The 24595-nt window shown below is 39.9% G+C and overlaps 1 protein-coding gene across 11 annotated transcripts in view; it reads right to left on the reverse strand.

Annotated features, from left to right (window-relative positions):
* The window catches only part of CCDC141 (coiled-coil domain containing 141), a 242433-nt gene that overhangs the window by 14036 nt on the left and 203802 nt on the right, over positions 1-24595 (reverse strand). For 10 of the 11 annotated variants that reach the window (XR_014265131.1, XR_014265132.1, XM_082466655.1 and 7 more), the window contains 4 exons: positions 18499-18682; positions 15174-15283; positions 9283-9396; positions 372-1225 (listed from right to left, as the gene is read on the reverse strand). Coding sequence is in view for 9 of the 11 variants with exons in the window: in XM_082466655.1 (XP_082322781.1) it covers positions 372-1225; positions 9283-9396; positions 15174-15283; positions 18499-18682 (1262 nt within the window). In the remaining 2 variants the exon portion in view is untranslated. The remainder of the gene's footprint in view (positions 1-371; positions 1226-9282; positions 9397-15173; positions 15284-18498; positions 18683-24595) is intronic. The other variant, XM_082466659.1, reaches the window with a different exon arrangement.

Genomic DNA, 24595 nt, shown 5'->3' on the forward strand with positions numbered 1-24595 from the left:
AATTGAATACCAGATGTTAAACCAAGTAAATGTCATGCTTATGTAGGAATAAACAATAGGAAAGAAGTTCAAGCACAACCTTTAGAAATGCGGAATGTTAAACTGAAACCAAAAAATAGTGCAACTAAGTTGCAGTGCTTTTGGAGTTGGTTAAATCATTATTTGATATGGTTACCTTTTCTTTAAGGGTATCAGCCATGCGGCTACAAAAATGAGAGTTGGGGGTTCGATGTGAGATTCAATCATGCAGCGTTGCAGTGACCTAGAATATTAATCAGCTACGCCTAAACCTTTAAGTTAGTGCACACAGAATGATTTGCTCAGTGATTCAATTTGTTTCTGTTTATGGCTTGTCGTTATAGGCTACCCACCATGTCAGTGTAGGCTCTGGAAATCCTGTTACTTCAACTTCCAAAGTCACTGGAGAACCTTCCATGACAGTTACATTAGACAAGAGCCTGGAGAAATTAGGGGCCTGGCCAGCTAGGCCGACCACGCTGTTCTTTGCTGAGGTACCTTTAATCTCTTCTCTGGGAATCATTTGCCTCTGACAGGCCTGGCTGGAGCCTGGCTGAAACCCGAGGCCCGAGCTTGCATCCCGGGAAGCATGCAGCCTATTTCGGGTTTTAGTGACGTTATTATCAGCATGCGTTTTCTCCGGTGTTTCTAGCAAACCTCCCTGAGCCTGGGGGCGCTGGTGCAAAGCTCGCGCATGCACTTCACTGCACATGCTCTCTGGAGGTTTAACACTGATTCTGTGGAAGTCAGTACTCTCTTCCAGAAATCCTCGGGATGTTAATGGGGGCTCAGCTTGGAACTGGGGGGAAGGCTTCTCAACATGACTTGAAAATGTTTCTCTCTTATCATTGCAAGCATCAGCAAAAGCAGCAGGTGGCGGAAGGCCAGACTCCGGGGCCTCTCCTGGACCGCTGGCCCCTGTCTGCGTCCCGTGGCCGCTTAGGTGCCGGCGGAGGGACGGGAGGGCACCCGCCTCCAGCTCCATGTCAGACGGAGAGAGGAGGGAATTGGGGCTTCCCGGGAGCGGAGGCAGGGAGACGTCATCGGGCGAGACACACTCATATTCCTCTCCTGAAAGCACATCCACGGGCAGGAGCAGGCCTTGGACAGCACCCTCTTTGCCAGGGACCAGCTGCTTCACTTCCTGTGGAAGCTGACCCTCTCCTGCTCCATTGACCACCAAGTCGTCCGCTGGCTTGGCCTGCTCCTTCAAAACGGAAAAGGCAAAGCTTCCAGTTAGTGGTTGAGTTTTCTTTTTCCAGATCTCAAAGTCAACTTCAGAGAGACAACTTGAGAAGACCTGCAGTGAGTGACAGCTGGGGCCCTGGCTCTGGCCTTACAGAACTTGAAACTGTTTGTCTGCTTAAGCTCAGCACAGCCCTGTCCCATGACTAAGGAATCAGTGTAAACCGACCTCCAGCCTCTGAGTGCGAGGTGACAGACCTTGTGACATAGAAGAGAGAAAGCCCTGGTTCTTATCCCTCATGATGCGGTCTGGACTGGATCCAGGTCTTGCCAATCATGATCTGAGGAGTCTTCCTCTGCCAGCAAATTCTGGTTTGGTTTATTTATCTGTCTACACTTCACAGGATTCGTGGTTCCCAAATATCAGATGTTCCGTTTTAGGTGATCCTCAGACCCTCCTAGAATAACCCTCCTTTTTTCTCAGGGAAGCCATTCTTTTTTTTTTTTTTAATTATTGTGGTAAAATATACACAACCTAAAATTTACCATTTTAACCACTTTTTAAGTGTACAGTTCAGTGGCATTAAGGACATTCGCGGTGTCGTGCAACCAACACCATTGTCCATCTCCAGAATCTTTTCATCTTTCCAAACTGAAACTCTGTGCCCATTAAACACTAACTTCCCCTTCTCCCATCCCCCAGTCCCTTCTACTTTCTGTCTCTATGAATTTGACAACTGTACGTATTTCATATAGAGAAAACCATTTTTAATGACTGGTTTTATTTTCTAAAAGCCCCTCAGTTTTATTCTTACAATGAAAAATATCTATTGAGCATCTATTATATACTAGGTACCGTGCTAGGCATTGGAGAGATAAGTGGTGAGTAAAAGTAAATATAATCCTTCCCTCTTGGAGATGACAGCCTAGCAGGGAGGTAGATATTAAAGGAACAATCCCATGTTGTGGCCTTTCACAGGAGAACACACCAACATACAGTAGAGGAACACTTGCCACTTGTCTTTCTGTCCCATGTGGAGCATAGCTCATGCTAGGACACTGGGAAAAACAGTGATCCATCTCACACTGTTCTAGTATTTCTCTCCACTCACTGACGTCCATCTCTGGTTTGAGAAGAGGTTCAAATAACCCTTCTGGCATAGACTCAAAAGAATATTGAAGCTGAAAGGGATCTCATTGATCCCAACCTACTTGCTTTCTATCCACTTCATTCTTTGCCTTTCCTCAGCATTTTGGGCACATTTTTACCTAATTAACAATTACTGGTTTTTGTCCTGTGGCTCCTACTTGCACATGAGAAAGTTACGTCTTGCCTTGCTTTTGAGTTCTTCATTTTAGCCCATAGTCCTGTTCTGGACATATACTTTACAAGTGATTTTTGAGAAATAAATGTGTTTTCAGGTTGAAGATTAGAAGCAAACCAAAACAATGTTCCTTCTACTATCCCACAGATATGACTTACCCTCAGAGAAAGCATAATCCCAGCTGAGAGAAAGTGGTTTCCTTCAGCCATTTAGTAGAAGTTTAAACCTTGGGTCTAAAGCCAGAAGTTCTTAAAAGTTTTTCTCATTAAAAAAATTACTAATGGGATAAAATATTTGCAAATGATGTGATCAACAAGGGCTCATACAACTCAACAACAACAACAAAAATCTCCCAATTGAAAAATGGGCAGAAGACCTTAATAGACATTTCTCCAAAGAAGACATACAGATGGCCAATAGGCACATGAAAAGATGCTCAACATTGCTAATTATTAGAGAAATGCAAATCAAAACTACAATGAGGTACCACCTCACACCAGTCAGAATGGCCATCATTAAAAAGTCTATAAGTAATAAATGCTGGAGAGGGTGTGGAGAAAAAGGGAACCCTCTTACACTGTTGGTAGGAATGTACGTTGGTGTAGCCACTATGGAGAACAGTATGGAGGTTCCTCAGAAAACTAAAAATAGAATTACCATATCATCCAGCAATCCCACTCCTGGGCATATAACCAGACAAAACTCTAATTCAAAAAGGTGCATGCACCCCTATGTTCATTGCAGCACTATTTACAATAGCCAAGACGCAGAAACAACCTAAATGTCCAGCGACAGATGAATGGATAGATAAGATGTGGTACATATATATACAACGGAATACTACTCAGCCATAAAAAAGAATGAAATAATGCTATTTGCAACAACATGAATGGACCTAGAGATTATCATACTAAGTGAAGTAAGTCAGAAGGAGAAAGACAAATATCACATGATATCACTTATATGTGGAATCTAAAATATGGCACAAATGAACTTATCTATGAAACGGAAACAGACTCACAGATATAGAGAACAGACTTATGGTTGCCAAGGGGGAGGGAGCTGGGGGGGAGGGATGGAATGGGAGGTTGGGGTTAGCAGACATAAACTATTATACATAGAATGGATAAACAACAAGGTCCTACTGTATAGCATAGGAAACTATATTCAATATCCTATGATAAATCAGAATGGAAAAGAATCTAAAAAAAAAAGAACGTATATATATGTATAACTGAATCATTTTGCTGTATAGCAGAAATTAATGCAACATTGTAAATCAAATACACGTCAATAAAAAAATTATTAAATAAACACATATTCTGTAGGGAAGGCCCCTCCTTCTTCTGGTTTTCCTACCACAGCTTAGTGCCTCTCCTTCCAGCTCTCCCTGAATGTAGAACATTTCTTTTCCTTTTCTCAGGGACTTTGATTCTACAACCTCCTGTTCAGTCTAAGGATCTCCTCTATGCCATTCTGATAGCCTCTGTTTGAACACTTTTTCTGAATCGGTGCTTTCTTTGAAAAGAAGTTTATGCTTTATTTGTGTTAAGAATAACTTCCTGTATTTATCACAGATCTGTCTTCCCTCAGTATCCACCAATACATCAGAATTGGCCTCTTGGGATGACATAGAAGATGTCCGACTGCTCTCCTCTTTTAACAGCCCTTTGACTATTTAGAGAATTGGTCCTGCAACCTCCAGGTCTCATTCTGCCGTAATTCCTGGAACTTTCTTCATTCTGGTCACCTTCGGAGGTCCCACTTTAATGAGCTACAAACTCCTTCATGGGAGGGCAGGGACATTTGTTGATCTGAGGCTCATGCAGGGGCAGGCAACTCCTCAATGACTTCTATGGGTAACATAGGCCCCTCTGGAAAAGAATAATGTTTAAAAATGGAAAATTTGCAACAGGCTTAGGAGAAATTTGGATCAAAGTCTGGGCTAGTCTCCCTACTCCTCACTCGCTCCTGGGGAGGAAGTGACTTACCTAATTGTGGGTTTGGAAGAAGAGACTGAGCCTGCCCAGCTCTGTCTCTTTGAGCCCCTCTCTTTTGGATGTGCCTTCCCTCAAGTGGGTGCATCCACACTGGCTCTAATGTGTGAAAAACCTCTGTAAGGGAAGCCTGTGTTGTCTAGCTGTGCACCCAAGTGGCTGGGTAGACAAGTCTGTCTCAATCAGAGATGAAGTTTTGGGAAACCCACTAGAAAAGTCCAAGCCCTGTCCTCCAGTCCAGCTTTTACTGGTGACTGATTCCTGACTCCTGTGTCTCACTTTCAAATGGTGCTAAACTCAAGAAGGTAATCCAAGGATATTACTTTTTTTTCACTCCCTATAATTCCTGAAGTAGAAAAATACTTTCCACCAAAAATACACTACCAGATAACTTCCACTGACAATAAGAGAGAGTTCTCTCAAATCTTTTTCTAGAAACATTTCAACTTATGTTTATTTCCAGGATTTACTTACTTTTCAGGTGGAAAGTAATCAGTGGAATCATCATCTCCTTGATCTATATGATATGCTTTTATGAAAGTGACTTTATTAGTTCTTTGTTTTTATAAGAATCACACAGGACTATTGATTCACAATGTTTTTAATCAACTAAAATGTCCTATTTCCTCTGTCTATTAATACCACTGATAAAAGTGTTGAACACTGCAGAGTTTAGGACAAAGCCAACTGTCTCCCCAGGGCAAGGCAAACTGTCTTCCAGGTTGACACTGATGAACTATTTAACACGCTTGGGCACAATTATAACCTGACCAAACGCCCATTCAATTCACATTTCTCCACTTACCTTAAGAGACATATCGTGAGTGTGTTTATCAAATGACTTCCTGAAATCACAATAAATTTTGTCTACGGCACCAACCTAGAGTTTTCTATTAAATAATCATCTCAGAAAGCAAAATAAGGTGAATTTAACACAAGTTTTTCTGAGTAAATCCATGTTGGCTTTTGGCACTTCTGTCTTTATTCTCAAATGCAAATAAGCATTCAGTTTTTAAGTCACTATGGAATTTTACAAAAATCACTTTTAGAACTCATTGAGCTATAGTTTCCTGGATATACTAGTTTTCCTTTATGAAAACAGTTTCCAAACATTCACATATACCAACTATCTTTTATATTTCTCCACCATAAAGCCATTTTTTGCTATTAGCAGAAAAAAAGTGTGTGTGTGTGTGTGTGTTTCCAGAAAGGGGTAGATAAATCTGTGTATCTCAGCACAGACAGGGAATATTTGCATCAATCTGATGAGTTCTGGCAAAGTGTCTGGGAAACTGATTTAACTCACCAAAACATAGCTCATTCTCAATTTCTTTCTCTTATAGCCTTGGCTGCTCTGTCTTTGATGATTCCTTTTTCTTCTCCCACCTTCTAAAAACATGAATGATGTGTAATCTTGTCTTTAAGTTCTCTAATCTTCTCTATATATTTTTCCACTCAAAGATCTCACCCACTTTCATATCTAATGATCATTAACTTTTAATTAATCCTAAATCTATAGCCTTAGATCGTATCTCTGTCAGGATTTCTGAACTTTCATTTCCACTGATGGACATAATCACTTGACTCTACAGTCATTGCCCTGTACGCAAACAAAATGAGCATCTGGAAGAGAAAATATAATGATACTCTACATCCATTGAACTAAGTGTGCAGCACCAGTTCTCCAAGTCCGTAGGGTGGGGAGCCATGTTTGTGGTAAATTTAAGGGAATTCCACAAGACTTTATCTTCTAAAATATCTCCGCAATAGGTAATCTTATCTTGGGACAAATAAGATTTAATGAAGGTAAGTGGGAAGTGGATAAAGAAAGATATTGAACATAGGGCTTGGTCTATGAAAGGCTTTTTTGGGGAAGGCTCTTGGAAGGGGATTTGGGCAGTCAAGGGGTGACTTGGTACCTTTAAGTACTTGGGGAGGACAAGGTAAGAGAGAAGAGAACAGAAAGGTGGTGAAGAACACTTTTGCCCTTCCCAATATTTTCCAAAGCAAATGTCTCAAGAATATCTTACTCCGCCTACCGGGTGATCAGGATTACTGGAAGAGGGCCCAGGGACTGTCCTCACCCACTTTGATAAGAGAGCTCCACTGAATTGTTTGCTATGAAAGCACTTCCATGCTGCTACTTTATTAATCACTGTGTAATAGATGAATGGAAAGAGGGAAAAAATTTGGCATGGGAATCTACAGTATCATTACAAAACAGCTTATTTATATGCAGCAGTTTCTTGGAGCTCCCTTTTGGTCTTGTGAAAAAAGTTACATGGCTGAAATTCAGGAGAATTGGGCTGCCTGCCCAGTTCTGACACTACTTCCTGTGAATTTTGGAGGGCAAAATATTTAATCTCTTTGGGCCTCAGTTTCCTCAACTGTAAAGTGAGATTTGATCAGATAATTGTTAAATCCCTTCTAGCACTAGAATTCTGTAACTCTAAATGCTGGTATCATAAGCCTTACACAGTTCTGTGATTTTAGGCAAGGCTTTTAATACTCTGTGCCTCTGTTTAACCTTAGGGGTTTTTAGATATTCCTGTGGATTCAGCTTCAGTGCTCACCTTAGGGAATAAAACACCATCACTAATCTGTTAGCAGTGCAATGGGCACTGCATTTACTGAATTGCCTAATTCTACCAACTGTATTTTTGGGGCCATAAAAATGAGAAGCACTTTACTATCTCCAGGAGAAAATCCTGTGATGAACATATTCTTGTAATAGTTTGGTGGAATTGTTCTTTCTGACTCAAATAATTTTCTGAGGAAGAACAATACCATTTTAGGGTATTAAAATTGAATGCAGTGATTCCCACATAAGCTTTTCACTTGGTGCTTCTTGCTATCTGCCCACATGGTGTTTCATGAACTTGTTACAGCTGACCTATAATATAAATGATAGAGACAATAAGAGGGTAAACGTGGTTGAGCTGTTTAAAAGTGAAGATTACTGCTGCCCTTTCATTTTGCCAATTGCACTAGAACATATACATGAAATGAGGTCAATGAGAGATCTTAGTGTAATTATGGATTTTCACTTTTATCCTAAATATCTGATGATCTATCATGTCTTTTAATTTACATTAAAGTAAAAGTGATTTCTCAATGAAAGAAAATCTTGCTTTTTTATTTAAAGGAATCTGTTTCTTTAATTTTTTTCTAAGAAAAATAAATAAAAACAAGAAAGCCATTTTACTAAGTACAAATGAGTGTGTTTGCTTTGGCAGCAATAACTTTTGTTTTTAATCTTACTAAATGTGTGTGGTTGACAATGTAGAAAAGTGTGCAGAATTTAAAAAATAAATAATATGTTGTTGGATTTAGTAGCTCTTATAACTTAGTTAAGAAAATGTGATACATTTAATGTTATTCTTTATTATTTCGACTAGTTAGTCTCAGTCAAGGTTGATTTTGCTCCCCAGGGGCCATTTGATAGTTTCTATAGACATTTTTGTTTGTCACAACTGGGTGGAGAGCGGGTACTGCCGGCATCTAGTCCAGAGGCCAGGAGTGCTGCTAAACATCCTACAATGCACAGGACAGCACCCACAACAAAGGATTCTTTGGGCCAAAATGTCAGTAGTACTGAGGTTGAGTAATCCTGGTTTAGACAATCAGAGTAACCAAAGATCATTTGATACAAGACTAAAGTCCAACAAGATGATCAAGGTGTGGCAGCTTTCCTTTGCCTCAGAGAGGAATCAGGGTTTAAATGCTACAAAGCCATCCCACGAAAAAAGTCAGCTTGCTTAATTAATGGTACTTGCTGCCTGGTGGTTGTATAATTACACTAGACCTTGACATAGATTTAACCTGCAGAAAAGGACCTATAAAGAAGCTCTTAAGTACTGTATTTAGTTTAAGAAAAAGTAAGTCTTTCTCCATGAGATGACTGCAACAAGTGGGGAGAATTTTTTTAAACTCTCATGTCACAAAAAGTATATTTTATTTTATTTGGGAACAGTTGAGAATAATGTCGACTCTGCTTGCTCCTTCAGTTCCTTGGGCTCTCACAAACATTGGGAGCAAAAGACTTGGCAAAGCATAAAGTCAAGAGCTAATTATAGTCCAGCAGCTATGAATAGATAGTGAGCAACTTATACCGAAAATCCATCATGATGTGATTTAAATAATGCTTTTGAAATGTATATGCATTTTGTGAATATTTGCAGTTCTTGCTACATGGTTAATTTATCTGTAATGCATAGGCTTTAAAATAATTTAACATTTCTCTAAATACTTTAGTATTTATATTTCAGTTGCATTCTATGTTTTAGTACATATGAAATATCATCTTAGAGGTAGATTCTATGGGAACAAGATACAATCTATCAATAATTTCATGTATTAAGGTTTTCCGGGGGTAGTGTAAAACAACAAAGTCATAGCTTGGTGGTATGATAAAGAGGGAGAAGTAAAATTTGAAGTTGGGGTTGAAAGGCAGCTAAAGATGGGAGAAACAAAAATAGTTTGGGGAGATGGTATGGTGTTTGAATGGCTGTCCCAATGCCACTGTGAAATGCTATGGCTCCAGTATTCAGTGGGAGGGACTCAGAGGGAAAGAGCACAGGTGAGAGACAAAGGACTAAGTAAGGGGTAGAAAAGAAGGGAAGAGGACACTCACATTTCATTTACACTGGAAGATTCAGATAGATAATAAGGCTTCAATTCATTTTTTTTTCAATGCACAGTGACTCTAACCTCAAAACAAAAGTAATGAATATCTGAGGGTACATAGTTTTCTTTACCTTATTCCTTCCTTTATTGAATATTGTCTGCTCATTTCTCGCTGGTTCTTTTAGTAGGTCAATGCAATCATCGTGGAAGCCTTCCAAATTCAGGTTCATCTTTAAAACGTTTCCCTGATGTACAAAGTGAAGGTTAGTGAGAGCCTGGGCCAGGAAAGTTGGGGGAACAGTGCCACACAATAACCACTTGGAAGAAAACATAGGCCACTCGCAATCTTTCAGTAAATGTATTCCTCAAGAGACTGGCGTACTCCCATGTTGTGATTTATAAAATTATCTCTTCAAGCTCACAGTTCCCTTCCTACCTCACTCCTTTGATAAAGTTCATTGCTGGTAAAAATTGGTTGTTCAAAGGCCCAGCTGGAAAAAAGTCATTGTTATAATAGGATGCACCTACAGGAGCATTCTCTAGAGAGAAAAATCATTGTGCGTGGCAGTTTAAACCATTGGAAAAATCTAGGGGAGCAGCCATGAGGTGGAAATGACTGAAGATTCTGATGGAGAACAAAGTAGGAAATTCAGAGTATTTAGACAAGCAAAATGTTTGGGAGACTCATGAAAAGAGGAAGGTAATATTATTGAGTATGGTAAAGAAAAAAAACAATTGAGAACAAAGGATGCTTTGTGGGTGGTGATATTTTGCACCTGCAGTTCATGGGGCTCCGCTTTAGTCATGGAAGTAGAGGGTGTTTGCTAACTGCTGAGGAGCCAGTGTAAGAGCTTCGAAGACTTTGTGAAGGTGAAAGGAACCACAGGTACACCAAGTGACAGGACACCAGTTTAGGATGAGGTTATAGGGCAACAGAAGATACTCTATACCACCTGGAATATAGGCATTAGATGGGCCTTAAAGAAACAGGCAGGCTTCTCAAAGTGTACATGTTACACCAACTTGGAAGATTTGGGGAAACATTTACTGGGGAGATTCAGCTTTTACTCCCAACTCTAAAACTTAAACTGGTTTGTATTACTGGATAAATTACTCTGCTTTAGTACACACTTGATACCTAATTCCAAAGTGGAATGTAAATTGGTACAACCACTATGGAGAACAGTATAGAGGTTCCTTAAAAAACTAAAATTAGAACTACCATATGATCTAGCAATCCCACTCCTGGGCATATATCCAGAGAAAACTATAATTCAAAAAAATACATGCACCCCAAATGTTCATTGCAGCACTATTTACAATAGCCAACACATGGAAGCAACCTAAATGTCTATCGATGAATGAATGGATAAAGAAGATGTGGTACATATATACAATGGAGTATTACTCAGCCACAAAAAAGAATGAAATAACGCCATTTGCAACACTAAGAGAAGTAAGCCAGACAGAGAAGGACAAATATCATATGATATTACTTATATGTGGAATCTTAAAATGAACTTATTTATAAAATAGAAAGAGGCTCACAAGCATGGAAAACAAACTTATGGTTACCAAAGGGGAAAGGGGGATGGGGGGAGGGATAAATTCGGAAGTTGGGATTAACATATACACACTACTATATACAAAATAGATAACCAAGAAGGACCTGCTGTATAGCACAGGGAACTACACTCAATATTTTGTAACAACATATAAGGGAAAAGAATCTGAAAAGGAATACACACACACACACACATTCAGTTATATATATATAACTGAATCACTGTGTTGTACACCTGAAACTAACACGATATTGTAAATCAACTAAACTTCAATAAAAAAATAAAAATAAAATAAAATAAACCAAATTGGCAGTTGTGGAAGGGGTACTAGATTTTGAATTATAACTAAGTTCATATTGCAGACCCACCACTACTGAGTGTGGGTCCCCAAGCAAAGCACTTTTACCCATTCTGAACTTCACTCTAAAACAAAGAAAACAACATCTACCTTATTACCATCACAAGGTTATTTGGAAATCACTGAGGTAATATTTATGAAAATCCTTTGTAAATCTCAAAATGCTATACAAATAGACAGGATTATTATCACTGTCTCAGCCTTGACAGGGATTTCTGGGTCTGCTTTTTAATAACCTCCTGCAAAAGAGAGCCACAGAATCAACCTTAAAAACATAAAAACCAGACATTTATGCTCTCATAGAAACATCTGTAAAGTGTTAGCAAGCATTATTTGACAGGCTTTTGTTTAGGCTGTAACTTGTAAGGGCAATGTTTTTTTTTTGTTTTGTTTTGTTTTTTAATTAAAAAAAATTTTTAAACATCTTTATTGGAGTATAATTGCTTTACAATGGTGTGTTAGTTTCTGCTTTATAACAAAGTGAATCAGCTATACATATACATATATCCGCATATCTCTGATGCCCACTTCTCTTGCCAAAGAGGCCATTCCTCATTTTTATGTCCACCCAAGCCAAACTTTTTTGAGCTATTGAATGATTTTTTTTTTTCTGTACCAATCCTTTGAGCATTTACTACAAATGCCAAAACCCTTTCTGGAGAACCTGTTTTAGGCAAAGCATAGTGTTAAATGTTGTGTGGGATGCTAAACTGAATGGGGTTTCCTCAGGTATAATCAAGGAGGGAGGCTGGGATGATCATGGTAGTTATATGTGATGATTATGGTAGGAAGGAACACAGGGGCTATAGCAAAGCGGTCCCCAAGCTTTTTGGTACCAGGGACCGGTTTCGTGGAAGACAATTTTTCCACGGACTGGGGGGTGGGGGATGGTTTTGGGATGATTCAAGCGCATTACATTTATTGTGCACTTTATTTCTATTTATTATTACATTGCAATATTTAATGAAATAATTATATGACTCACCATAATGCAGAATCAGTGGGAGCCCTGAGTTTGTTTTCACTTGCCACTCACTGATAGGGTTTTGATATGAGTCTGCAAGCAATTCATTTATTATGGTCTCTGTGCAGTCAGACCTCTCTGCTAACGATAATCTGTATTTGCAGCCGCTCCCCGGCGCTAGCATCACTGCCTCAGCTCCACCTCAGATCATCAGGCATTAGATTCTCATAAGAAGCACGCAACCTATATCCCTCGCATGCACAGTTCACAGTAGGATTTGCGCTCCTATGAGAATCTCATGCCACTGATCTGACAGGAGGCGGAGCTCAGGCGGTAATGCGAGCGACGGGAAGGGAAGTGGCTGTAACTACAGATGAAGCTTCGCTCGCTCACCTGCACTCGCTCCTGCTGTGCGGCCCGGTTCCCCTGCTATAGCAGATCAGAGAGGAAGTGACACAGCTAAGGAAGGAATTGTGGAGGAGGCAGTATTTGGGTCTGGCTTTGAGAGATGAACAATTTAGGTCAGAGAGATAGAAGGCCATGCACATGAGGTACAATGGCCCACCCTTACCCATGGAGAGTATGTTCCAAGACCCCCAGTGGATGCCCGAAACCATAGATAGTACCAAACGTTATATATATGTACTATGTTTTTTTCCTATACATACATACTTATGATAAAGTTTAATCTATAAATTAGGTTGAGTAAGAGATTAATTAAAATAACTAATAATAAAATAGGATAAGTATAGCAATATACTGTAATAAAAGTTACATGAATATGGTCTCTCACAATTTAAAACTTATGAATTGTTTATTTTTGGAATTTTTCATCTAATATTTTCAGACTGAGGTTGTCTTCAGGTAATTGAAACTGAGGAAAGCAAAACTGTAGATAAGCGGGAACGACTGGAAAAGTTTAGAAGCAGGAGACCTGGGAATGTGGGGTAGGAGACCAGTGAGATAGGAACCTACAATGGATGTAGAAGCACAGTGGTTTGGAAAGACAATCCGCCCCAGAACATTGGAAGGCCCTGAGTCCGAACTTTATCTGGTAAACAAGGAAGAGTTTGTAGTGAAGTGTTTTGAATGTAAAACTGACACCAGCAGGGTCATCTAGCAGGAGTGAATAATTAGGAGGCTCCTGACTAGCACAGAAGAGAATCCAAGTGATAGGCTGGGAATGAGAAAGAGAGGGTGCAATCCTGACTCCAGGGGTGTAGAAGGAAGGGGGAAAGTGGAAGGGGCCAGAGGGAGTAGAAACAGCTTTCAGTAAGGATAGCCATGAAGGTGAAAAACTGGAAAGGGCTATCACTTTAAGAGAGTCGATTTTGTTAAGTGGAGCTCACTTGGAGATGTACAGCATAAATGGGAGGGATGCTGTAGATGACAGCAAAGAGTCAGAGGAAGCAGTCATTTTCAGGCTGCGTTTCAGAAGTCAGGAGAAGAAACACATCCTCAGGGGGTGGGGTGAAGGTGGGGAAGAAACGATTAAGGCTGAAAAAGATAATATAAAATACATGGTGCATTCATACATTACTGGTGGCATTATAATCGTAAAACATCTATGAAAAGCAAATAATTTTTGCGTAGGTAATAATACAAAAGAAAGAAAAAAGCTTCATGTACAAAGATGTTCACTACAGTGTTATTGAAAATGGTAAAAAATTTGAAAAATCTAGATTCTCAACCAAAGGAAAAAGATAATTTGATTGGGTGCCCACTGAATTAAAAGCTTAGCAAACCATTTAGGGACTTCCCTCATGGTGCAATGGTTGGGAGTCTGCCTGCCAATGCAGGGGACACAGGTTCCAGCCCTGGTCCGGGAGGATCCCACGTGCTGCGGAGCAACTGGGCCCGTGAGCCACAACTACTGAGCCTGCGCTCTAGAGCCCACGAGCCACAACTACTGAGCCCATGCTCCACAGCAAGAGAAGCCACTGCAATGAGAAGACCGCACACCAAAACGGAGAGTAGCCCCTGCTCACTGCAACTAGAGAAAGCCAGCACGCAGCAATGAAGACCCAACACAGCTATAAATAAATAAATAAATAAATAAATAAATAAATAAATAAATAAATAAATAAGCTTAGCAAACCATTTTGAATGGAATGTCACTCAAATTTATGACATGGAAATTCATACAGAAAAAAATAGTTGGTGAAAATAAATATAATTCTGCTCCAAGCTGCAAGAGTACCATTATGTCTCAATACCAACAGCAATCACAACAATAATCACAGGTGTCTTCACATTCAATCCTCAGGGCTATCCTGTGATTAGCTTCCTCTATTTCCTCCATTTTATAGATCAGGAAACCAAGACTCAGGGCCATTAAGGAATTTACCCCAATTCATTCACAAATCCAATAATGTGGAGAGCTGGTATTCCTAGGGGGTTGTGTTTTATTCTAGAGCCTGTGCTCTTGATTACCTTGCCATTCTCTCCATCCTACACAACCGGTTCTTTCAGCCAGTTGTGAAAACAGCACTAATGAAACCAGTTTTGACACAACATAGACAAAAACAATATATATATACATATATATGTATATATATACACATGCACACACATATATATATATACATACATTTCTCTCTTTTAACCGGATTTTACCTAGACATAGTCATAAACATATTTCCTCTCTATTTTTTTTACCATCAATTTATTTATTCCATGAAAGATGCCAATGATTAGTTTAATATTTCCATGAAGCTAAATGTTCAATGACTATAATACCTGAAGATTAGTTTTATTTTCTCCAGGGCCACAATTTGGAGGAGAAAAAATAACTTATGTTCATTATTTATCAGCAAAAACGTAAAACTACTTAATATAGACTTTGATTTTAATGGCACACATTTATCCTTTAGGATATGATCCATGAAAATATAAACAAGACACCTTAATTGTTTAGTCCTTATTCTCAGCAATATTTTTCTCTGCAGTGATAGAAAAGAAACAGAATTAATTATCAGAAACAACCATATAATTATGTTAGAAAGCTTTGAAACAAATGTGCACATTATGTCCCTTGAGAATTTCCATTAGAACATCTTTGTACCAGAAGACACTTGATAAACACCTTTTTATTTATATCACTTAAAAATACATATTCTGGTAAGAAGAAATTACCTTTTTTTCTTTAAGCTCTGTGAGAGAGCTACATAATTCAGTAACAGATTCAAGAACCTCTTTGTGTTTGGCCACTATTTTCTCAGCATATTTCTGCCCTTCTTCAAAACCTGGGGAGGAGAAGGGTTAAATCTATTTTTAAAGGTCAAATCCTTAGCAGAAAAAAAAATCCCAGGCATTAATTGATCTCCCTTGTGTCCAGCATAAGGGCTGGTAAGTAGTAAGTGCTTACTAAATACTTGCTGAACAGATAAATAAATAAAGGCATTATTGGAAAAACCAAGTATTCTAGAAAAATGGTTACATTTGCTGTGCCATGTTCCTCTTATGTAACCTAAATAATGTTGCTATATTACTATTCTTAAAGCTCCATTCTAACCAGTTTTCTCCTTTTCAGAACATTCAGTGGTTCTTCACTACCTAGAAAAGTATACATTCAAGGCCCTCCATAATATGGTTTTAACCTGCCTCTCTCAAAGGTATGTCACCCTAATTCTCTCACATATTTAATCTCTGGCCAAACTGAACCAGCAACTTTTCTCTCAAAACCCCCATAGCCACTGAGTATTCTCTTCTGTACTGGGAATGCCCTCCTCATAACCCCATCTCTGCTTGACAAATCCTACCCACTCTCCAAGGTCTACCTGAAATGCCAACGTCTTTGTAAAAATGTTCTTAATCTTTCCCAACTGGATTTTACCTCTTCCTATTGGGATAATGATACAAATATCTATCACGTAGTGAGTGCTTATTATTTGCCTGTGGCTAGGCACTTTATATGCATTAGCTCACATAATCCTTCTCTGGTAGGTTCTACTGCATTTTCCAAATGAGGAATGCAAGGCTCAACAGAGCCTTTTCAGGTGACCCAGACAGTAATTGGAGGAGAAGGGATTTAAACTTGGACTACTGGACTCCGCAGTTCAGACTAAACTAGTATTATACATTGTTATGGGCTGAATTGTGTCCCTCTCAAAGTTAATATGTTGAAGACTCAACCCCCAGTATCTCAGAATATAACATACTTGGAGATGAGGTCTTTAAAGAGTGATAAAGTTAAAAAGAGGCCATTATTAGGGTGGGGTCCCAATCCAATATGACTGGTGTCCTTATAAGAAGGAGAGACACCAGCAAACCAGGGGTGCTTGTGCACAGAGGGATGTCCATATGAAGAGGCAGCAAGAGAAGAGAAGCCTCAGTAGAAAACAACTCTGTGAGCACCTTAATCTTGGACCTCTAGCCTCCAGAACTGTGAGGAAATAACTTTTTGTTGTTTAAGCCACCCAGTCTGTGGTATTTTGTTATGGCAGCCCTAGAAAACTAATACATACATTTTATACCTTTCTCACTGCATTTACCATATTGTGATTTCTAGGTATAGACTGTAGATTCTTGAATGATGGAACTAGGTCTTATATGTCTTTATATCAATCACAGCTCCGAGTACATAATAGGTACTCAAATTTTTTTTGAGATAAATTTATTTGCATTAAAATTCTGGGTTCAATAATGCTACAAGAATTGATATACTATTTATAAATTATCTTACCTGATGCAAATTCTAAAAATTTCATAACTTCCATACTGAACAGATGAAGACTCATGCCATTCATTTATTCATTCAGTGATTCATTTATTCAGCAAATATTTGTTAAGCACTTAGTATATGCCATAATGCAGTGAACTCCCTTTTCTCAAGGAGCTTACACTCTAGTAAGGAGAGCCAGACAACAGACAAATAACCATACAATATGTCAGTTGGTGATAAGGGCCTGGAATACAAACAAAGCAGGATGTGGGATCTTGCATGATGGGAGGGTAATGTAACTTTTATGGTGTCATGTGAGTACTTCCCATGTGCTGAAGTTGAGTGGCACTGAAACATAGTGATTAAATATATTTCCCTTACCCTCAAGGAGCTTATGGTCAGTTGAGAAGACAGACAAATGAAAAGGTAATTATGCTACAGTGTGAAAAATACAATAACAGAGGAAAACATAAACCATAGGAGCAGAGTGCCTCCAGAATTTTTTAGTACACTTATACGGAAACTATAGTAGGAATGAAACATCACATTATTTTTCTTTAATTTTTCAATCTATATTTTATTGTTTTTATGTTTCTACCCTTTTCTCTGGAAAATCATTAATAATTCATTCTCAGTAATGTAATGTTAGAGAGTGCAGTATATATTGTTCCACAAAATTTTTATGTCTATCCATGGGTAGTGCTTCATGTAATAAGAGAAAATATCCATCTGACAGCAGCTGTGGACAGCCAAATGAAGCACCTGTTGCTACCTTCCTTTGGGGCTAGATTTGCCCTGTCACTAGGAATTACTCTTGGCCTTGTAGTTAACAATGTCAGGGAATTCATGAAACTTATTCCTTTGCACCCTCAAGGACTGTCAACCCCCAGGGGCCTTTTAAATGGGGGCCTCCCTCAGATAGAAAGACTTCTCAGACTGACAAAGTCATGGATAAGAGGAAAGCACAACCAGTGAGATGGTCGTTTGAGTTCTCCCATTTATTCCACAAGTGAGAGGAAGACAAGGGAAAATCTTCCAGCTCTTTCTTATATCCACAAACCATAACCCTCATAGAAAAGAGAGGGCTATAGACCTCAGTCTTAGCTTTCTACCTACTTTAAGTATAATATTATGGGAGTTTTGTATGTTTTTTGAGGAATCACCCTAGTGGAAATTAGATTTTTTTTGTCTACATAAGCTGAGTATTGTTCTGGTTTTATTACCCTGAAGATGAACAACAGGAATGGGGGAGAAAGCAGAATTTAGAAGGAGGGTTTACAAGTGGTCATTAAAAATCCACAGGCTTGGGCTTCCCTGGTGGCGCAGTGGTTGAGAATCTGCCTGCCAATGCAGGGGACACGGGTTCGAGCCCTGGTCTGGGAAGATCCCACATGCCACAGAGCGACTAGGCCCGCGAGCCACAACTACTGAGCCTGCGCGTCTGGAGCCTGTGCTCCGCAACAGGAGAGCCCGCGACAGTGAGAGGACCGCACACTGTGATGAAGAGTGGCCCCCGCTTGCCGCAACTAGAGAAAGCCCTCGCACAGAAACGAAGACCCAACACAGCCATAAAAAAAAAAAAAAAAAAAAAAAAATCCACAGGCTTCATCTCCTACAGCCAGGAGTTCCTTCCTCTATTCACTACTGTTCACTTCTGCTCTTATCTTTAACCTTTCCCTTGAATAGGTTGGCATAGTAAGGACCCTGAGGGCTTGCCATGCTCTGCTTTCTGCTGGATTAGGTTCACTAGAGATGTGTTCAATAGTGAATCAGTGGGTATCTTGAAAGAGACCTCACCATATAAGTGCTGAGCCAGGTCACTGATTTCCTGAATCCTTTCTTCTTGTTGAGGCACTGAAGGTGTGATAAACTTTTTGAACTGCTGAAGGAGAATCTCCACAGCTTCCTTGGTCTTGCACTCCGTGGAATATTTTCCAACTCTTACAACTGTGGCACTTGCATCTTCATACCAAAAGTGACACTAAATTAAAATGGGACAAAGCATAGATTAAAGAGACACCATCCTTCCAAAGTTCTTCATTTTGACCACTGAAATATCAAATTTCAATTTCCTCAAACTTTATATTCACATTAGTGTGACCTCTTTAAGTCCTAAGAAAGAAAACATCAGAAGGTGATCATATACTTTTGCACTTGGAAATTAGAGTCAGGTAAGAAAGCAGAAGTATGGAAATTACTCTAATTTTCCTGCCTTCTAAGATTTGCCTGAAGCATACTTCCTAAGAGGAATGCTGCAGACTTAGAAGAATAGGCAGTCTAAAAAAGCATATGGGAGGAGCTTCAAGATGGCGGAAGAGTAAGACGCGGAGATCACCTTCCTCCTCACAAATACATCAGAAATACATGTCCATGTGGAACAACTCCTACAGAACACCCACTGAATGCTGGCAGAAGACCTCAGACCTCCCAAAAGGCAAGAAACTCCCCACGTACCTGGGTAGGGAAAAAGAAAAAAGAAAAAACAGAGACAAAAGAATAGGGATGGGACCTGCACCAGTGGGAGGGAGCTGTGAAGGAGGAAAGGTTTCCACACACTAGGAAGCCCCTTCGCGGGCAGAGACTGCGGGTGGCGGAGGGGGGAAGCTTCGGAGCCACGGAGGAGAGCGCAGCCACAGGGGTGCGGAGGGCAAAGCGGAGAGACTCCCGCACAGAGGCTCGGCGCCGAGCAGCACTCACCAGCCCGAGAGGCTTGTCTGCTCACCCGCTGGGGTGGGCGGGGCTGGGAGCTGAGGGCGGGCTTCGGTCGGATGAAGGGAGAGGACTGGGGTTGGCGGCGTGAACACAGCCTGAAGGGGGCTAGTGCGCCACAGCTGGCCGGGAGGGAGTCTGGGGAAAGGTCTGGACCTGCCGAAGAGGCAAGAGACTTTTTCTTGCCTCTTTGTTTCCTCGTGCACGAGGAGAGGGGATTCAGAGCGCCGCCTAAATGAGCTCCAGAGACGGGCACGATCCGCGGCAGCACGGACCCCAGAGACGGGCATGGGACGCTAAGGCTGCTGCTGCCGCCACCAAGAAGCCTGTGTGCGAGCACACGTCACTCTCCACACCTCCCCTCCCGGGAGTGGTGCAGCCCGCCACGGCCAGGCTCCCGTGATCCGGGGACAACTTCCCCGGGAGAACGCACGGCGCGCCTCGGGCTGCTGCAACATCACGCTGGCCTCTGCCGCCGCAGGCTCACCCCACGTCCGTACCCCTCCCTCCCCCCGGCCTGAGTGAGCCAGAGCCCCCGAAGCAGCTGCTCCTTTAACCCCGTCCTGTCTGAGCAAAGAACAGACACTCTCAGGCGACCTACATGCAGAGGTGGGGCCAAATCCAAAGCTGAACCCCAGGAGCTGTGCAAACAAAGAAGAGAAAGAGAAATTTCTCCCAGCAGCCTCAGAAGCAGCGGATTAAATCTCCACAGTCAACTTGATGTACCTGCATCTGTTGAATACCTGAATAGACAACGAAACATCTCAAATTGAGGAGGTGGACTTTGGGAGCAAGGATATATATATTTTTTCCCCTTTTTCTCCTTTTGTGAGTGTGTATGTGTATGCTTCTGTGTGTGATTTGTCTCTATAGCTTTGCTTTTACCATTTGTCCTAGGGTTCTGTCTGTCCGTTTTTTGTTTGTTTTTTTAGTATACTTTTTAGCACTTGTTATCATTGGTGGATTTGTTTCTTGGTTTGGTTGCTCTCTTCTTTCTTTCTTTTTTTTTCTTATTACTTAAAAGTTATTTTCTTTAATAATTATTTTTTATTTTAATAACTTTTTAATTTTATTTTATCTTTTTCTTTTGTTCTTTTTTTTCTCTCTTTTATTCTGAGCCATGTGGATGACAGGCTCTTGGTGCTCCAGCCAGGCATCAGGGCTGTGCCTCTGAGGTGGGAGAGCCAACTTCAGGACACTGGTCCACAAGAGACCTCCCAGCTCCACGTAATATCAAACGGTGAAAATCTCCCAGAGATCTTCATCTCAACGCCAAGACCCAGCTCCACTCAACGACGAGCAAGCTCCAGAACAGGACACCCTATGCCAAACAACTAGCAAGACAGGAACACAACTCCATCCATTAGCAGAGAGGCTGCCTAAAATCATAATAAGGCCACAGACACCCCAAAACACACCACCAGACGTGGACCTGCCCACCAGAAAGACAAGATCCAGCCTCATCCACCAGAACACAGGCACTAGTCCCTTCCACCAGGAAGCCTACACAACCCACTGAACCAACCTTAGCCACTGGGGGCAGACACCAAAAACAACGGGAACTACGAACTTGCAGCCTGCGAAAAGGAGACCCCAAACACAGTAAGTTAAGCAAAATGAGAAGACAGAGAAACACACAGCAGATGAAGGAGCAAGGTAAAAACCCACCAGACCTAACAAATGAAGAGGAAATAGGCAGTCTACCTGAAAAAGAATTCAGAATAATGATAGTAAAGATGATCCAAAATCTTGGAAATAGAATGGAGAAATACAAGAAACGTTTAACAAGGACCTACAAGAACTAAAGAGCAAACAAACAGTGATGAACAACACAATAAATGAAATTAAAAATTCTCTAGAAGGGATCAATAGCAGAATAACTGAGGCAGAAGAACGGATAAGTGACCTGGAAGATAAAATAGTGGAAATAACTACCTCAGAGCAGAATAAAGATAAGAGAATGAAAAGAATTGAGGACAGTCTCAGAGACCTCTGGGACAACATTAAACACACCAACATTCGAATTATAGGGGTCCCAGAAGAAGAAGAGAAAAAGAAAGGGACTGAGAAAATATTTGAAGAGATTATAGTTCAAAACTTCCCTAATATGGGAAAGGAAATAGTTAATCAAGTCCAGGAACCACAGAGAGTCCCATACAGGATAAATCCAAGGAGAAACACGCCAAGACACATATGAATCAAACTATCAAAAATTAAATACAAAGAAAAAATATTAAAAGCAGTAAAGGAAAAACAACAAATAACTTACAAAGGAATCCCCATAAGGTTAATAGCTGATCTTTCAGCAGAAACTCTGCAAGCCAGAAGGGAGTGGCAGGACATATTTAAAGTGATGAAAGGGAAAAACCTACAACCAAGATTACTCTACCCAGCAAGGATCTCATTCAGATTTGACAGAGAAATTAAAACCTTTACAGCCAAGCAAAAGCTAAGAGAATTCAGCACCACCAAACCAGCTTTACAACAAATGCTAAAGGAAATTCTCTAGGCAGGAAACACAAGAGAAGGAAAAGACCTACAATAACAAACCCAAAACAATTAAGAAAATGGTAATAGGAACATACATATCTATAATTACCTTAAATGTAAATGGATTAAATGCTCCAACCAAAAGACATAGACTGGCTGAATGGATACAAAAACAAGACCCGTATATATGCTGTCTACAAGAGACCCACTTCAGACCTAAGGACACATACAGACTGAAAGTGAGGGGATGGAAAAAGATATTCCATGCATATGGAAATCAAAAGAAAGCTGGAGTAGCAAGTATCATAACAGACAAAATAAACTTTAAAATAAAGACTATTACAAGAGACAAGGACACTACATAATGATCAAGGGATGAATCCAAGAAGAAGATATAACAATTGTAAATATTTATGCACTCAACATAGGAGCCCCTCAACACATAAGGCAAATACTAACAGCCATAAAAGGGGAAATCAACAGCAACACAATCACAGTAGGGGACTTTAACACCCCACTTTCACCAACGGACAATCATCCAAAATGAAAATAAATAAGGAAACACAAGCTTTAAATGATACATTAAACAAGATAGACTTAATTGATATTTATAGGACATTCCAGCCAAAAACAACAGAATACACATTCTTCAAGATCAGGAACAAGGCAAGGTTGCCCACTCTCACCACTACTATTCAACATAGTTTTGGAAGTTTTAGCCACAGCAATCAGAGAAGAAAAAGAAATAAAAAGAATCCAAATTGGAAAAGAAGAAGTAAAGCTGTCACTGTTTGCAGATGACATGATACTATACATAGAGAATCCTAAGGATGCTACCAGAAAACTACTAGAGCTAATCAATGAATTTAGTAAAGTAACAGTATACAAAATTAATGCACAGAAATCTCTTGCATTCCTATACACTAATGAAGAAAAATCTGAAAGAGAAATTAAGAAAACACTCCCATTTACCACTGCAACAAAAAGAATAAAATATCTAGAAATAAACCTACCTAAGGAGACAAAAGACCTGTATGCAGAAAATTATAAGACACTGATGAAAGAAATTAAAGATGATACAAATAGATGGAGAGATATACCATGTTCTTGGATTGGAAGAATGAACATTGTGAAAATGACTCTACTACCCAAAGCAATCTACAGATTCAATTCAATCCCTATCAAACTACCACTGGCATTTTTCACAGAACTAGAACAAAAATTTTCACAATTTGTATGGAAACACAATAGCCAGAGCAATCTTGAGAAAGAAAAATGGAGCTGGAGGAATCAGGCTCCCTGATTTCAGACTATACTACAAAGCTACAGTAATCAAGACAGTATGGTACTGGCACAGAAACAGAAATATAGATCAATGGAACAGGAGAGAAAGCCCAGAGATAAACCCACACACATATGGTCACCTTATCTTTGATAAAGGAGGCAAGCATATACAGTGGAGAAAAGACAGCCTCTTCAATAAGTGGTGCTGGGAAAACTGGACAGCTACATGTAAAAGAATGAAATTAGAACACTCCCTAACACCATACACAAAAATAAACTCAAATGGATTAAAGACCTAAGTGTAAGGCCAGACACTATCAAACTCTTAGAGGAAAACATAGGCAGAACACTCTATGACATAAATCACACCAAGATCCTTTTTGACCCACCTCCTAGAGAAATGGAAATAAAAACAAAAATAAGCAAATGGGACCTAATGAAACTTAAAAGCTTTTGCACAGCAAAGGAAATCATAAATAAGACGAAAAGACAACCCTCAGAATGGGAGAAAATATTTGCAAATGAAGCAACTGACAAAGGATTAATCTCCAAAATTTACAAGCAGCTCATGGAGCTCAATATCAAAAAAACAAACAACACAATCCAAAAATGGGCAGAAGACCTAAATAGACATTTCTCCAAAGAAGATATACAGATTGCCAACAAACACATGAAAGAATGCTCAACATCATTAATCATTAGAGAAATGCAAATCAAAACTATAATGAGATAACATCTCATACCGGTCAGAATGGCCATCACCAAAATATCTACAAACAATAAATGCTGGAGAGGGTGTGGAGAAAGGGAACCCTCTTGCACTGCTGGTGGGAATGTAAATTGATATAGCCACTATGGAGAACAGTATGGAGGTTCCTTAAAAAACTAAAAATAGAACTACCATATGACCCAGCAGTCCCACTACTGGGCATATACCCTGAGAAAACCATAATTCAAAAAGACTCATGTACCAAAATGTTCATTGCAGCTCTATTTACAATAGCCAGGACATGGAAGCAACCTAAGTGTCCATCATCGGATGAATGGATAAAGAAGATGTGGCACATATATACAATGGAATATTACTCAGCTATAAAAAGAAATGAAATTGAGTTATTTGTAGTGAGGTGGATGGAACTAGAGTCTGTCATACAGAGTGAAGTAAGTCAGAAAGAGAAAAACAAATACCATATGCTAACACATATATATGGAGTCTAAAAAAAAACCAAAAAACTGGTCATGAAGAACCTAGGGGCAAGATGGGAATAAAGACGCAGACCTACTAGAGAATGGACTTGAGGATATGGGGAGGGGGAAGGGTAAGCTGGGACGAAGTGAGAGAGTGGCATGGACATATATACACTACCAAATGTAAAATAGATAGCTAGTGGGAAGCAGCCACGTGGCACGG

Source organism: Balaenoptera physalus (assembly GCF_965194825.1).
Source record: "Balaenoptera physalus genome assembly, chromosome: 6".
In the NCBI taxonomy this organism is placed as follows: Eukaryota; Metazoa; Chordata; class Mammalia; order Artiodactyla; family Balaenopteridae; genus Balaenoptera; species Balaenoptera physalus.